We start from the raw sequence: 15,289 nt of genomic DNA, 5'->3' as shown, positions 1-15,289 counted from the left end.
CTTGCGATCTGTCGTAATTCTAATCTTGAAATCGTTTCCGGTCTCTCAGCAACCGGAAGGCTCGGGATCTCGCATCCGCTCGTTTTTGTGTGGCAGCTTCACCTCATCGCGAAGCCTCTTCACACCATTGCGACGATGCAATTTCGCGGTATTGCGCGGCATCTTCATACCGTCGCAACAATATGTATCAATACACCGATAGCATTCCACCGTAAATTGCTAATAAATAATATTTACGAGTTTCGTAACTTTAAATATGAAATCTGAAACTTGTCGAATTTACGGATTCCGTAAGTCAAGTATTAATGGTGTCTTGAGGCTCGGACCGCGCGCAGATAATGTCTTGATTCTTCTTCCTTTCGTTGAGACTAGTCAAACGCGAGGGGAGATTTCAGGGTGTGATCAGTTAACACCTACTACTGGTGTGAAAAGTGGTTAAAAAATGAGGATCACACCCAGGGACCTCTCCCTTTGTCAGCTTAGAGGGCCTCGAGTCGGACCTAAACCATAACCTCTCAAAGATGCTCAAACTTAATAGATCTAACAAACATTTAAACGATAGGTTCATATAATATATTTATTCGACAACGTGAAATGTGTTCGGACGACATGGAAGTTTAGGTAGGCTGCCTTGCATTGGGATTCTGTGCATATATCTGCCAATGTTTTGAATATACACGATACTTTTTTTTAGACAACAATGAAAATTGTATAAGCTACAGATTATCGAAGAAAGTCCCTTTAAGAAAAAGTTCTGGCAATTCGAAGAAAGAGGTAAAACTGTGAAGTTAAGGGAAGAACTAGGGGAAAACAGAAAGTTCTATTGTCTAAAAGTAATTATACCTGAACGTTTAAGACTTTTGCATACTTCTAATATTATTGTTGCGACGGTATGAAGATGCCGCGCAATACCGCGAAATTGATGAGGTGAACGGATAGCGTGGGCGTCAATTCCCTTTGAAAAACATGGACTAACCATCATATCAACGAATTGACTGCGTTCTCGTGATAATCTCGACAGAATCACTGAATATAATTCTTGTCCCCTCTCGACGTTTGCATACAGCCGATCAGGTACAACGCCAAACATGAGGCAGAAGCATAAAGTTTTCGAGAGAGCGGTTAATGGGGTGTGATATACGCCGCACATGACGACATGAACGATTAAATCCTTTAACTTAGCGAAATTGTTAAAATGCAACCTATTTCTCTGCACCCAGGCATCGAAAAGATGAAATTCTTCGCCATGAAGGCGTGAACGTGCGACTCGAACAATCCCATCAATAGCTAGAATAATAGCCGTACCTCTGTGAACGTTCGTTACGACTTCAACTCTTCCTTCTCCCCGTCCTACAAAGAACTTAAAGGTGGATCTGACGCTCTTCATCCTCACGATCGAATGCTCGTGTATATACATCGTTGCTGGGTAATCATCTATACTGGGATCATCATGCTCTAAAATCTGATAGGCCAAATTCGCGTCCTGAGCCAAGGTCACTTCCCTCTCGCTGTATTCGAAGTTTACGGTGGAATATTGATACTGCAAGTCATACTCCTGAAATAGGCCACGTTCGAAACATGAATTGCAAGTATCTCTAGCAAACCAGCAACATAAATTATGAAAATGAAGATTAGAACTACGACAGATCGCAAGGCGAACAAACGTATCGAAAGCTTCCCTGTTAATAAAGTTCTTAGTTTGCATTAGTTGTGTTACGTTGAATTTGTGTTGTGTCAATATGAGTTATTGGAAAAAAGCCCCGCCCCGGCGCAACATTATTATTTATTAGGAACCAAAGCTTCGAGACTCCGAAAGAAATAGTTTGAGGGTAAATCGGTCAGAGACGTTAGCAACTTTCGCCTCCTTCCGACTCGAGGTCTCCGGCAACCCTCATTCCGACGCCCCCGCCGCTGTTTGCGTCGCTTTGCGGGGGCGTAGCGTCGACTCGCTATTTGGCCATTAGCCAGGGACCCTGTAGGTATATTTTAGGTAGATTTGGCGTTACAAAGTTCGACAAAGTTTAGACAGCGCCGTAGTCGAAGTTTCGGTAAAGATTTTGCGCGATTGCATCCGCTCGCCGAACAACTTTCAGCCTGGTAACGCGTTTACCGGTGCGTGAGAGAGTATCGAATTGCTTTAACGAGGACAATAAGTAATGAAATTCTAGATAATATCGTTTCGCTGGTAGCGTAGCTTAGCATCGACCTTTAGTCGCGATCAGGTCCTGGTCGATCGTTTCAAGCTCTAAGCTAAATTAACTCTTTCAACGTTGATTAACATTCACCGCGAGAAAATGTTCTTTTTAGTTTGAAATTAACTCGGGGATTATTATACAATGAAATTTAATGTACGTGGATTCATTTTTCTATCGAGTTTATCGACTCAAAAAGTCAGAGTTAATCCGATGTTTTTCGTAGAGTTTAGAGTTAACTCGTAGAGTTTGATACTTTAAAACGCTGAAAGGGTTGAGATCGATCGATCGGGCAGTGCCGATGGATTTAAGCGCCATGGGTTGGCTGAGAAGCCTGAAATTCTGTCGAACCACGTGCTAGATCGAAAGCTGGAAAGTAAAAGGGATGCTTCGAAGAACGGAAATCCGAGGCATCGAGCAGAGAACGAGCAAGACACTCGCACTGGGTCGTTCAACCGTTCGTCGAGCCTCTCGACGGGCTGGCGAAGACAAGATTTTAAGCACTAGTCGACTCCGCCGTTGGCTCCATACTCTCCTTCAGTCTATCCTTCTCCTTTTTTTTTGGTAAACCGTGCGAAATGATCCTCCGTACGATGGTCGATCCGAAGGATCGACGAGTCGCGCGATGTTGTTCAGGTGAACCGTGGCGTTTCCTCGAGGAGAGCACGGATCGACGACTGTCTTTGAACTCTCGCTGTGTCACCAAGCTAATTAACCGTTTTATAAATTGGTTAAATTCTTAAAGAGGCTTTTCAAGAAAGCATTGGATGGGACTAACTCGAAAAACATTTAGTTCCCGATTCTCTACTATTATAATTTTTCAAAGAGGTCGTCGAACTATACAAGGTTACAGTCAGATCTTTTGATTTGTTTCTAGCCTTTGACGAAAGCGAGATACGGTGTCGTCGGTCGCGCTGGTCTCGATGGAACCGGCCAGGAGAACTTCAAACTAGAGATACTGACCAAAAACTGTTTCGAGTGATTACCGTTTAGGCGACATAATTATAATTACATACACTAGCGATAAGACTTCGGGAAGAACGAGTACGAAAGGTAGAACCTATGGTAGCCTGAAATTATGTGATATATATAAATGCTGTTTTCCGCGGAGCTGTGCTCCGTTTAAGAATTGTTACACCCGGCTGAGGGTGTGATCGACGAGAATCGACGAGGTGACTTTGGCGGATCCAAGGATCGACGCGGCACACCCGACGCCATCACTTGTACACCTTGTTCATACTTGTACATAATTGATTATTTATCTATTTGTATCGGGATAACGATGTTTGAGCACGCGTCTCCGTTCGCACGCGATCATTCTAGGACAGTTTAACGTTTACCAACTGAATTTATTTCTTTTCAAGGCGCGGTTGCGAACGGAGGCCCTGCACAGAACCGCTTTACTACTAGCCGATAAGCATAGGACGCGAAGAATAAAGGCGAACCTTCGGAAGCAGGATGCGAAACGAATCGAACGGGGAAGAAGGTACAAAACGAGAGGCGAATAGGAACGGGGAAATAAGAAGAAAAATAAATAAATAAATAAAATACACAGCGCGCGATCGAAAACGTCGCTGTCAGCTAGCCGGAAGCACCGCCATCGTTTTTTCTCGCTGTTTTCGCCGTGCACGCAACAATAATTAAGAAAACAGCGACAAACGAAAGCCACAGTCGAACACCGATGAAAAAAAATATTGTGTAACCGACCCTCCATTATTATACGTTCACGAAAGACAATCGTTATAATGTATTCAGAATTTTTTCACTTGATTAATTAACCGTATAATTTAAGTAGTGCCAAAAGGGCAACAGTCGTTACCGGAAACGCTCGCTGGATCACGGCCCGGTCCCGTTTCGCATGATTAATGCCAGATTTACGGGCATCGATTGCACGTAGATTGTTTTATTTAAACCTGTTGACAGACACTCGTATCGTTACGTTAATGAAACACGACGTGAATCGCTGAAAAGTAATATTTATAAGTATGGAATACTGGATATTCCGTAAATCTAACGTTAAGTTAATTCTTCGACAAAATTGCTTTTGGGGATCACGGCTGATCGCGGGCGTTTCTTAACGAATACTCGAGAGCACAATTTCGCGACGAGAGGGAGAAAAGGAGTTCTCGTCGAGATTCAAAGCGTATACGATTGACGTCCTTAACGGGAATGCTCGTCACTGTTTCTTGTTTATCGCGTAACGGTTAATTCGCTCGATACGAATCGGTATGATCCTCCTTTTGTACGGAAGGCGTCGCTCGCTCGTGCAACGAAACCCCCACACCTCCTTTTCAACGATGTCTGTTTGCGTTCCGGGGACCAATGCGCCCGCTGAACATTTCAGTTTTCCTGGTTCGATCGACGTGACAAATCAAAATCTTTTCCGTGCGATTACGCGACGATCCGGAGAATCGAAGACTGAATCACTTTCGCGTCCCGCCCCCCTAAATCTCGTTGCTCTTGCTCCGGGGATCCCCGTGAAATCCGGACGACGATCGTACCAGGCTCCTTCTGAAACCGAGGCTCGAGTTCACTGCCATTTTTCCTTTTACTTTGCACACACACTGTACCGATTCATTTGCGATCAAAGCTCCCGGGGCACGCTGGCGTTGGCAATACGACGTAACAAGGTCCAGCCTCCGGTTGCGTTGCTTCAAGTTGGTGGAATTGAAAAATCTGTTTTTTTTTTTTGTGAGCAAACGCAAATAAAATGAACAGTTTTTTCGCGCTGATTTGTACCGTTTCCTTTGAAGCTCTAACATTGTAACTCGTTCGTATCAATACAATTGTGCGTCGTTTCAACGCTCGCGTGCACCGGAGTCCAAAGTGTACAGGACGCACGCGTGCATCGGGTTTCAACATTTGCTTGCTAAAAGGATCGTTTCGTGTAACCATAGAGAGAGAGAGAGAGAGAGAGAAAAAAAAGAATAGGTACCAAACGAAAACTATCATTCGTGCCTCGGAAGAATCCGAAGTTTGTACGATCAAAATCGCGGAGTCTGACCGTCGATAGGATTCTTCCCGGCCGCGAATGATAACTATCTCGAAGACTTAATAATTAAAAACGTTCAACGACTAATTGTAAGTTAGTTCGACTCGCCGTAAAACGAGAAATGTTGCTTGATTTGCTGCTCGAGTGGCCGAATCGACGTTATATTTGGCTGGAACTTTCGTCTGCTCGCTAACGATAAACCGTTCGAGTTCTACAGAATGATTTCCCCTGTTTCGCGTCGAAAACTGGCAAGCCAACCTGCGGATTAAGGTAAATTTTAATTTGCGCGAAATGTCGATGTTTGCTGCGATACGTCGGCCATTTTGTACGCGAAACCGGTACTCGAACGGTCGAATCGAAGTTTCTATGTTCCGCTGGACGATTCACGAGCGCGGTTCTCTTTCCTCGAGTGTGACTTTCAATGGAAAAGCGACGAGTTTCTGCGAATTGCCATAAATCGCTGTACAGGCCATGTTCAGAGACAGCCGGCCGCGGGGGGGCCATCGGCCAGATAATCGCGTGGACAATAAATGAACATGTTCGCACGATGGTAATTAACGCATGGCGTGGGGACACCGGTGTCTTTTACTCTTTATTTATTCGAGCGAGAAAACAAGCCATGCAGGTCACGGTGAATGTGGTCCCAGTGAGTCGCGAATTACGACGATATTTATAGCAATTTCGAAGGGAATCGCGGACTAGCGAACCGAACGATTTTACGATTGACCCGCGATCGTACGTTTGTCTCCGTTTTTCTTTTTCTATTGGAAAAACAAGGAACGTACGATCGTGGTAAACGTCATTCGAAGTTTAAAGTTTTAAACGGCTTTTAGCTACGAATGAAACTTGGTCCCAGTTGCGAGTTTCGGGCCGACGGCCATCGCGGGCGCCGCGCGTGTAAATAAATAACGAAATCGACGAGCGACTCGATTTGTAAATAAACGATAAGATGTACACGTATGAATTTTAAACTAATTCTAGATCACGATCTAAGTTACCGAATAACTAATGTAGACGATTAGAACGTTAACTAATTACGATGTAAACCATATCCATGAGCGCGCTGGGATTAATGGTCGAAACGTTTTCTCGTCGATTCGTTGGAAGCCTGGCTTTCTCGCGAAACGTCGAAGGAACGACAAGGGAAGGAAAGTTTTTAAACTGTTTAAACGTCGTCTGTTCCAAAAGGCGATAATTGGACGAGAGACAGCTAAGAATCGAAAAGAAAGGGTTCCCTCGGCAGTTTCGCGAGTAATCATGGCGAGATCCGCTGTCTCGAACGGGACAGCGGCGAACGGGGAAGAAAAGAAAGAATACGAGGACGGAACGTCCGTAATTCTTCCGCCAGTCGAATCGACGAAGCTCGCGCGGTTCTATTGTACATAATTAAGCGCGTCATGATCGTGAACACCGATGAAACTGCACAAGACGATTAAGTTAATTCCTCGACGAACCGTTACGTATAAAGAAAAGAATTGAAAAAAAAGAAAAAAAAACAAACAAACAGTGAGAAGAAAGACGTAACGTAAGCAGGGAGTTTAGAACTCATCGACTGACTCGTGTATCATTTATCTCAGGCCTGTGCACGTCTAGGAGAGATCCTTGGGTCGTCGCCCCCCGCCCTCGATCACTGCATTCGATGGTTTCGTTGCTGAAACGCGCAATTTCCTATAAAGAACCATATCTGTCGTGTCGATACCTCGGAGGGTAAATCTACAGTATAAAAAGAAAACATTTCTCCGAGTTATGACGGATCAAAGATTTTTAAAACTGAGTCCGGGAGGTTTGGCTAGTCAAGAGTCCTAAGAATTGGGGAAGAAAACTATTAGGCATATCAATTTTAATAATTTATGTACGAAAACTTATACAGGGTGTTTGGCCACCCGTGGGAAAAATTTTGAGGGGAGATTGTAGAGGCCAAAATAAAACGAAAATCAAGAATACCAATTTGTTGATGGAGGCTTCGTTAAAAAGTTATTAACATTTAAAGTTCCGACAGTACTGAATTTTTTTCTAGAAACTGGGTAGTATTTCGGGGGTAGGTCTATTCACCAAAAATTATTGTAATTGTCCCCTGCAGCCGAAAATAATTTTTCCAGAACGATTTGAAATTTTTTAATTTCGTCTGAAGATTTCAGTACCTACTCGAATTTTTTTCTTGAAAATGCATAGGATTTCGGGGGTATCTGTGACGACCAAAAATGATTGTAATTGACTCTTGCAGCCGAAAATAATTTTTTTAGAATGATTTGAAAAATTTTTATTTCGCAAAAAAATTTCAGTACATACTCGAATTTTTTTCTCGAAAGTGGGTAGGATTTCGGGGGTAGGTCTATTCACCAAAAATTACTGTAATTGTCCCCTGCAGCCGAAAATAATTTTTCCAGAACGATATGAAATTTTTTAATTTCGTCTAAAGATTTCAGTACCTACTTGAATTTTTTTCTTGAAAATGCGTAGAATTTCGGGGGTATCTGTGACGACCAAAAATGATTGTAATTGACTGTTGCAGCCGAAAATAATTTTTTTAGAATGATTTGAAAAATCTTTATTTCGCCAAAAAATTTCAGTACATACTCGAATTTTTTTCTCGAAAGTGGGTAGGATTTCGGGGGTAGATCTATTCACCAAAAATTATTGTAATTGTCCCCCGCAACCGAAAATAATTTTTTCAGAACGATTTGAAATTTTTTAATTTTCTTTTTTAATAGCTTACTAACTTACTAACGAAGCCTCAGTCAAGAAATTGATATTCTTTATTTTCGACTTATTTTGGCCTCTGGAATCTCCCATTAAAAAATGAGAGATTCACGGTTGATTTGATAATTCTCGTTCTCACCATTCCGTGTAAAAAATAAGAAATATTATTTCGTATAACTGTACGTTATCGTCCGTAAGTTGTCGCATTAGTTGGGCATTTATTTTATGTGAAAATTCTATAACACAAGTTTTATGAACGACAGTCCTTTCACCATATTTTAATTAAAATCCTAAAGCTTAAGAGAAAACATGAACAAAAAATTGATTTCTTTTTGTCTTTAAACTAGCCAGATCTCTTGATTCGAACTAAACATTCCACAAAATCCGTTATATCGCTCGATTGTTTGATCGTTATAAAAGAAACTGTTCGATAGGAATAATTATGGAAATACAATCGTGTCGACTGCATTGCTCACTGAGAAACTGACGTTAATTAAAAATGATCGGTAAATTCGTGCGCCATGATAATGGAATGAGGACGGAGGAGGCAACTCGCGGGATCGACCGGCAAACAGGCCTGGTTTATCTAGTCGCACAGAACTTTTTTGGGTTATGAACTCTTCCCGAAGACTGCCGAAAAACGCTTATTGTCTCGAACGCCTCGGCGCTCCGCAATAATCGTCATTACGAACGATAAAAAAAAAAAAAAAAAAAGTAACAAGTAAGCCATTAATTATCGTTCTCTCCAACCGTCGACGTTTCTCGCATTGGATTGGACCGCAGTCAACAGCGGTTGGTGAAGTTCAGTGTTACCAACTACTGGCACGCGAAGTTGCTCTCGTAAGAGAGATTCCCGCGCGAAAGTGCGCCAAGGTCGACGTTCCCCGCAATTCGTTGTCCCCCCTTCCGCAGCCTCGAATCGAAAGAATCGTCCTCAGTTTCATCCCCTCGAATCGTCCCGATCGTTTGGTATTTTGTACAGATCAAGGACACGGTTCGCGCGCCGCGAAACGTTTTAATGATTTCTTCGAATATTTTCGATAGCCTCACAATGAACGAAAATTGCGAAAGAGAAGAAATAGTCGATACCTCGAGACCCTGAAATTCTCTCGATTCCTGACGCTACTGAAGTTATTCGTGCATTAAGATGCACGAAAAATACGAGGAGCATTTCATTGTAAGAAGAGATTATCTGGTTTGCGGCGGGAGTAAAGTCAGGAACAGACCCGACAATAACACACGTTACACACGTTGCGTAACACACACACACACACACACACATACATGCACGCAACACGTATACAGGTACACAAACGTACACAAAATTTGGTTGTGATTGTGTCTGTCAGGTCGACGGTACCGATCGAACGTCAGAGCGACTAGAAACAAATGAGTAAAACTGATTACGTATATCAGTGACTCATCGCTCGTTGACTAACGAACGTGAAACCCATCGAGACGTCATTGACACGCAATAATGAAATGAATGACACAAACGAATCGAGTAACCGAGAGAATAAATTAATGACTATAATTTAATCAGTAACTATTTATAGAAACGTAATTACGTTAACGAGATCGACTGATGGGATCGTGTCGCGCGACCTGAAGGACACTTTTTGTGGGATGATTGATGAGAAGAATAGGGGATCGATCACCGCCAGACGTAAACATTTGAACAAAACCTCCGGAGACATGCTCACACGACATGCATATAGTTACTAATTATACCATTATTGATTACCGATTCGAATATCGAGTATGCGACATTTTTAATAAATTATTTTGGAGATTGCTTGACTCATTTGTCTGTGCCACCTCGCCTCTTTCTATGGTTTTCCCTGTTTCTCGCTTGGCGACAATAATTTACGGTATTCGGTTCCTTTCCTTAGGCTCGATAAGTCTCTACAAGTATATTAAAAACAGAACGATTTTTACGGTATTTTCGTGATACCAGTTTTTCTTGTCTAGGGATATTCTCGACATTGTTCCAAGTTATTGCATAGCAAATAGGAATATTCGATAGCTCGATGGAACACTAGTCTAGATACGAATGATTGTGCTCATTGGAATTAAAAGAAAAAGAACCATGAGACTTTTGTATCGGATTTCGTCGCATAATTCTTTCAATTTCCCAATTTCCAACGCAAATGGTTAACCCCTTAACGCTCACATTTTTCGGGGTAACCAAGAATGATCGGTTTTCTTTATTGGATTCGTTTCTAAAAATGCAGTTTTTGTAAATTACAGTAATATTACCATCCCTTGAACCATTGAATTAAACAAATATCGTTTTTCAAAGCAGTCAGACTCGGGCATGAACGTTAAGGGGTTAAGACGCCATTAGTGTGATATTTCTTGTTGCGCGTTGTCAGCAGATTTTAGTTTTCCCGCGCATCAGAGACATTCTATATATAAAACAATTTGTTGACTGTTGTAACGTCACTATTTTTCTCAGTACCCATGACGTCAACAGCCGGTAAACGATAGCTTTTCTCTCCCACTACAGCTTCCGCTGAAACGACGTTTCTATTAAATTCGTGTAAACTGTTTTGTCACGGTAAACGTAGTTAAACGTAGCCACGTACACGACACGAGTGGTGTTTAGTACTTCTATCAAAAGAATTGGGTGAAAGCTTAGGTAAGCTCTAAATCTCATCACTAGAGATAACAGTTTGCGCAATAAAGCTTAGTTGACCGTGATTTTGTTTGTCAGTATTTCGTAACAAACTGGACGGATTGATTTCTATTGTCCTCGGTGGGCGTTACCAATCTTCTACTTCCTTCATCCGTATTTCGTTTGCAAAATCGTAAATACAAAGTCGCGATCGTTTAGCCTCAATCGTTATCTCTTATTTAACTAAGCACTCGATTCCTTTTTATTACAGATTCCACGTCACCAGCGGTTTACTTTGATAAGATAAAAAAAATGAGCTACGGATATCAAGTGAGTAAGATTTGCTCGTTTGGTAGATTAGATATTGCAATATTTTAGTGGTTTTTATGCACGTTTATATATAAATTTTGTAACAATTCTTTGTTCAAACATCCACAACGTTGTATATGATTGGAAAATTATTTTAAACACTCTGTGTATTTGCATAGTGCATACTAAACGGCTATATACTTTGGCCAACGAACAGTTTGTTTTTCTTTGCCGACTGGCCTCGTTGACCAGAGTTTAGAAGGCATATGTGAAAAAGTGAATGCGTTGTTTTAATTTGCACCTTAATATCAAAGGGACCACCGGTGATTCAGTTTCCTGGACACATGCCACCACCAACATCGTTCGGGGCTCCGCCTGGTACGCCCTCTGCCCCCGGTGCTCCGCCGTATCCCCAAAGTGGCAATATGGGCTTCTCGAATGCTCCCCCTATGTCTTTCGGGATGCCACAACCTTATTCTCCCTACCCTCAGACTCCGTATCCACCGCAACCTAATCATCCTGTACCTGGACAGTGTCCACCTCCCCCAGCACCAGTAGGCCCCATGCAGCAAACGCCGTATCCTATGCCTAGTTCTATGCCTAGTTCTATGCCTAGTTCTATGCCTTATGCGTCTCAACAACCCCAGCAATCTTATCCTGCTCAGCCTTCTGCGTATCCACAGCAGCAAAACTGTGGCATCTATCCGAACCTTCAAGGAGCACCAGATGCCCGAGAGTATTTCAACCAACCTTCTCCTTACCACACTGCTCCTACTGCTTATACAAATAACGCAAGCATGTACCAAGGCGGAAGCTATCCTGGGGGGCAGGGCGCAGGAACGTATTCTCCTTACGGAGGTAAATCTACTCCACCCCAGCATTCTCATCCAGCCCCAGCCCCCCGGAGAAATCAGTTTACGCCTAAGGTGAGACCGATGGAATACGTGTGAAAAGCTGAGGCTATTAAAAGACTAATTGCTTCGAAACTCCGTTGCAGGTGATGTGACTTACATATGATCGTCGATTTATGTTACAGTTATCCCCAACCGTCGTGCCCTACAGCGATTTCGATGCCAGGGCTGACGCGGAAGCTTTGAGAAAAGCCATGAAGGGATTCGGTACGGACGAAAAGACAATCATTAACGTGCTTGCCAATCGCAGTAATCTGCAACGCCAGGAAATTGCCGTTCAATTCAAGACTCTCTATGGAAAAGTAAGATGTGAAAATTTTTATTCGATATAGATGAGCGCAACTGATACACTTGTTTAAACAGGATCTTATAAAGGACTTGAAATCAGAATTGTCCGGTAATTTCGAAAAACTGATTCTTGATATGATGATGCCACTACCCCAGTATTATGCCAAAGAACTGCACGACGCGATGTCCGGCGTCGGTACCGATGAATGCGTACTGATCGAAGTACTATGCACCATGTCTAATCACGAGATTCGTGTTATTAAACAGGCTTACGAAGCAAGTAAGTTCCACGGGCAGTAATTTTCAAACAGTTACCGTTCCAAGTTACTGACTGTGAATTGCATTATTTTCAGTGTACGGAAGATCGTTGGAGGATGACCTGGCAGGCGATACATCCGGTAACTTCAAACGTTTAATGGTGTCGTTGTGTTGTGCCAACAGAGACGAGTCATTCGACGTGAATCCATCCGCCGCTATGGAGGATGCCAAGGAACTTCTCAGAGCCGGTAGCCAACTTATTAATACGACTTGATCCCCGAGGAAAGTTCCTCGACCAGTCGAGTTTCTCATTTTTCGTTGCTTTCGCAGGCGAGCTCCGTTTCGGGACCGATGAGTCAGTGTTCAATGCAATTCTCGTACAGAGAAACGTGCCTCAGCTAAAACAGATATTCGTAGAATACGAAAACATAACCGGCCATGACATCGAGAGCGCTATCGAGAACGAGTTCTCGGGCGACGTTAAGAAAGGCCTTCTTGCGATCGGTACGTACTCGACGTATGAAACTGTCTTTTAAGCGAAACGTACACATGTGTACAATATACATAATTTTATTATTTATATTCCACGACAGTGAAATGTGTGAAAAACAGAGCCGGTTTCTTCGCCGAACAGTTGTACAAGAGTATGAAGGGCCTCGGCACGGACGACAATCGTTTGATCAGATTGATCGTCACGCGTTGCGAGGTAGACATGGGAGACATAAAAGAAATGTTCAGGCATCAGTATAACGAGTCTTTGGAGAACTTCATTTCCGTTAGTATACCTAAACACTTGGATCTGGAATCAGATCGTCGAAAATACGGACGTGTTCGATTGCCTCTATTTTCTTCTTCTCGGTTTAAAAGTAAAATAGAGGTATAGGAACGTTCGTCCAAGTGGAATCATTTAAATTTCTAATATTCGAATCTTGTTTCAGGGCGACTGTTCCGGCCATTATAAGAAGTGTCTACTGGCTCTAATTTCTTAAAATCTGCATAACCAGAGCGAGAGATAAATTCTGTCTGGTTGCATTTAAAGTGAATTTTCAAGTTTGAACGTGTGTACCTATATTTATTGTTGACTTATTCGTCCTTCGATACGTTGCAAATTCGAATGACACGCGCCTCGCGTTGAAATGAATCTATAAATGCTATTGTTCCTATACAAAGATGTTCACATGCCAATAGATACGAACAATCTAAAGCTTTATACATGTTTTACATTAAATTTCTAATTACTTATTCCGCATGTTCCGGACATGTTTAAACATTGAAGAAAGTATTCAGAGTATACGAAAGTTTCGTAAAAATTAGATATTGTCTGGTCCGCGATCATACGAAAAATATTCTTAAACGGTACTAGGTATTTCTATTAGATGATACTGTTTTTAATACTACATATTTACTCTTTGTTACTTATATCTATATATATATATATATACTATATTGATACAAACAGATACGAATATGAACTCTATTTTAATAATGCTTGTACGTATTGTTACAATTCTTATCTTTACTGTACTATGTCTCGACTATGTGTCTTTGATCTTGTTCCTACGCGAACATAGTTAGGTTAAACTGTATAACTGTCCAAGAACACTTCGTGTAATTGTGATATTGTTTATTATAAAATCAATGATATTCAAACCCATGTAATTATGCGCTCGATATAAAACAAAATTGTATTATTTATCTAGAATTTCTAGAAATCTTCTGTAATTAAAGTTTTATGTTGGAAATGGTGGAAAATAAATCTGAACATTCTATCTTTGAAACGTATAGATTTTTCTGTTAGACGCTTCGATTCAACAATTTTAATACCCATCTTTTATTACTTAACTTCTTCGCTCGTTTTGGGAAAAATTTTTAATTAGTTTTCTAAAGCTTCAAAAAAAAGTACAGAAAGTACAGAAAGTACAGAACTCCCGACAACTTTTGACACCATACAGCGACTGTTACTGACTGCTCCTGATTACTGCTTGCCTCTGCTGGCCTCTGCTGACCACCGCTTATATTTCTGACAACGTATAACGATTACTACTGACTTCTGATAACCTCTGTTGGTCTTTGCTGATCTCTGTCAGCGTGTGCTTGTCTCTGCTGAACTTTCCTGGCCTCTGCCGAACGCTACTGACCACTGCAGGTATTTTTGATAATGTATAACGATTAATACTTACTACTGCATGCTCCTACAAGTCTCTGCTTGCCTTTGCAGGTTTCTGCTTGCCTGTGCATGCCTTTGCTGCCCTCTGCTGAACACTGCTGACCACCCCTGATGCTTCTGACATCGTATAACAATTACTACATGCTACTGTTCGCCCCTGCTGATCTCTGCTGGCCTCTACTGACCGCCGCTTATATTTCTGACAACGTATAACGATTCTTACTGACTTCTGCCTGCCTCCGCTGGACTCTGCTGACCACCGCTGATATCTCTGACAACGTATAACGATTACTATTGACTTCTGCCTGCCTCCGCTCGTCTCTGCTGACCGCTGCTGACCACTCCTGTTACTTCTGACAACGTATAACGATTACGACTGGCTACTGTCAGCCTCTCCCAGCCTCTGCTGACCTCTGCTGACCACCCCTGATGCTTCTGGCAACGTACAACGATTACAACTTGCTACTGCTTGCCCCTGCTAGTCTCTGCATGCCTCTGCATGCCTCTGCATCCCTCTGCTGACCTCTGCTGACCCCTACTGACCACGCTGACCTTTGTTAACAACTTCTAACATGATGTACATGTATTAAAACTTTGTACAATGTAAATCTATGACAATAAATGATATAATTTCAAAGAATTCTATGTGTTCTCGTCACTTTTACCTTTCTTTTCCTCTCCCCATTATTCCCTTAGTTATAAGAAACCGTTTCTCTACTTAAAACTGGAATTCCAAAGTGCCCGGAGCGTTTTCTGAAATGCCGGTGACCTTGACCCACTTTCGAAACTGGGTCAAGGCCAAATCCTGATTCCCAAGGCGCCCGGAATTTTTCTAAGATTCGATGGCCTTGACCT

The 15,289-nt window shown here is 42.1% G+C and overlaps 1 protein-coding gene and 1 long non-coding RNA gene across 5 annotated transcripts; both read left to right on the top strand.

Annotated features, from left to right (window-relative positions):
• The first annotated feature begins 61 nt into the window (after nt 1–61).
• On the top strand, nt 62–9,678 carry LOC143348519 (uncharacterized). The gene is made up of 2 exons (XR_013080783.1): nt 62–890; nt 1,791–9,678. It is a non-coding gene; the product is annotated as an uncharacterized LOC143348519 (long non-coding RNA).
• A 691-nt stretch (nt 9,679–10,369) lies between these two features.
• LOC143347813 (annexin B11) lies at nt 10,370–14,045 on the top strand. 4 transcript variants are annotated; one of them, XM_076777364.1, is made up of 9 exons: nt 10,370–10,525; nt 10,773–10,831; nt 11,125–11,736; nt 11,847–12,023; nt 12,085–12,289; nt 12,363–12,515; nt 12,598–12,771; nt 12,861–13,042; nt 13,206–14,045. In XM_076777364.1, the coding sequence occupies exons 2-9, from the start codon at nt 10,814–10,816 to the stop codon at nt 13,254–13,256; spliced, it is 1,572 nt and encodes a 523-aa protein (XP_076633479.1). In that variant the 5' UTR covers nt 10,370–10,525; nt 10,773–10,813; the 3' UTR covers nt 13,257–14,045. The 4 variants fall into 4 exon arrangements, with proteins under 4 accessions (XP_076633479.1, XP_076633481.1, XP_076633480.1 ...); XM_076777365.1 differs by lacking the exon at nt 10,370–10,525 and adding an exon at nt 10,598–10,694; XM_076777366.1 differs by lacking the exon at nt 11,125–11,736 and having other exon boundaries at nt 10,375–10,525.
• The last annotated feature ends 1,244 nt before the right edge of the window (nt 14,046–15,289 follow it).

The sequence above is a fragment of the Colletes latitarsis genome, chromosome 11 (genome assembly GCF_051014445.1).
Source record: "Colletes latitarsis isolate SP2378_abdomen chromosome 11, iyColLati1, whole genome shotgun sequence".
Lineage (NCBI taxonomy): Eukaryota > Metazoa > Arthropoda > Insecta > Hymenoptera > Colletidae > Colletes > Colletes latitarsis.
Note: the sequence above shows the minus strand (reverse complement) of the source record. Positions and strands in the feature narration are given on the sequence as shown.

What these genes read in the sequence shown, in the direction of transcription:
- LOC143347813 (XM_076777364.1), top strand. An exon ending in GAAATCAGTTTACGCCTAAG is followed by an intron (nt 11,737 to 11,846) that starts GTGAGACCGATG and finishes TTTATGTTACAG; the next exon opens with TTATCCCCAACCGTCGTGCC. An exon ending in TCAAGACTCTCTATGGAAAA is followed by an intron (nt 12,024 to 12,084) that starts GTAAGATGTGAA and finishes TTGTTTAAACAG; the next exon opens with GATCTTATAAAGGACTTGAA.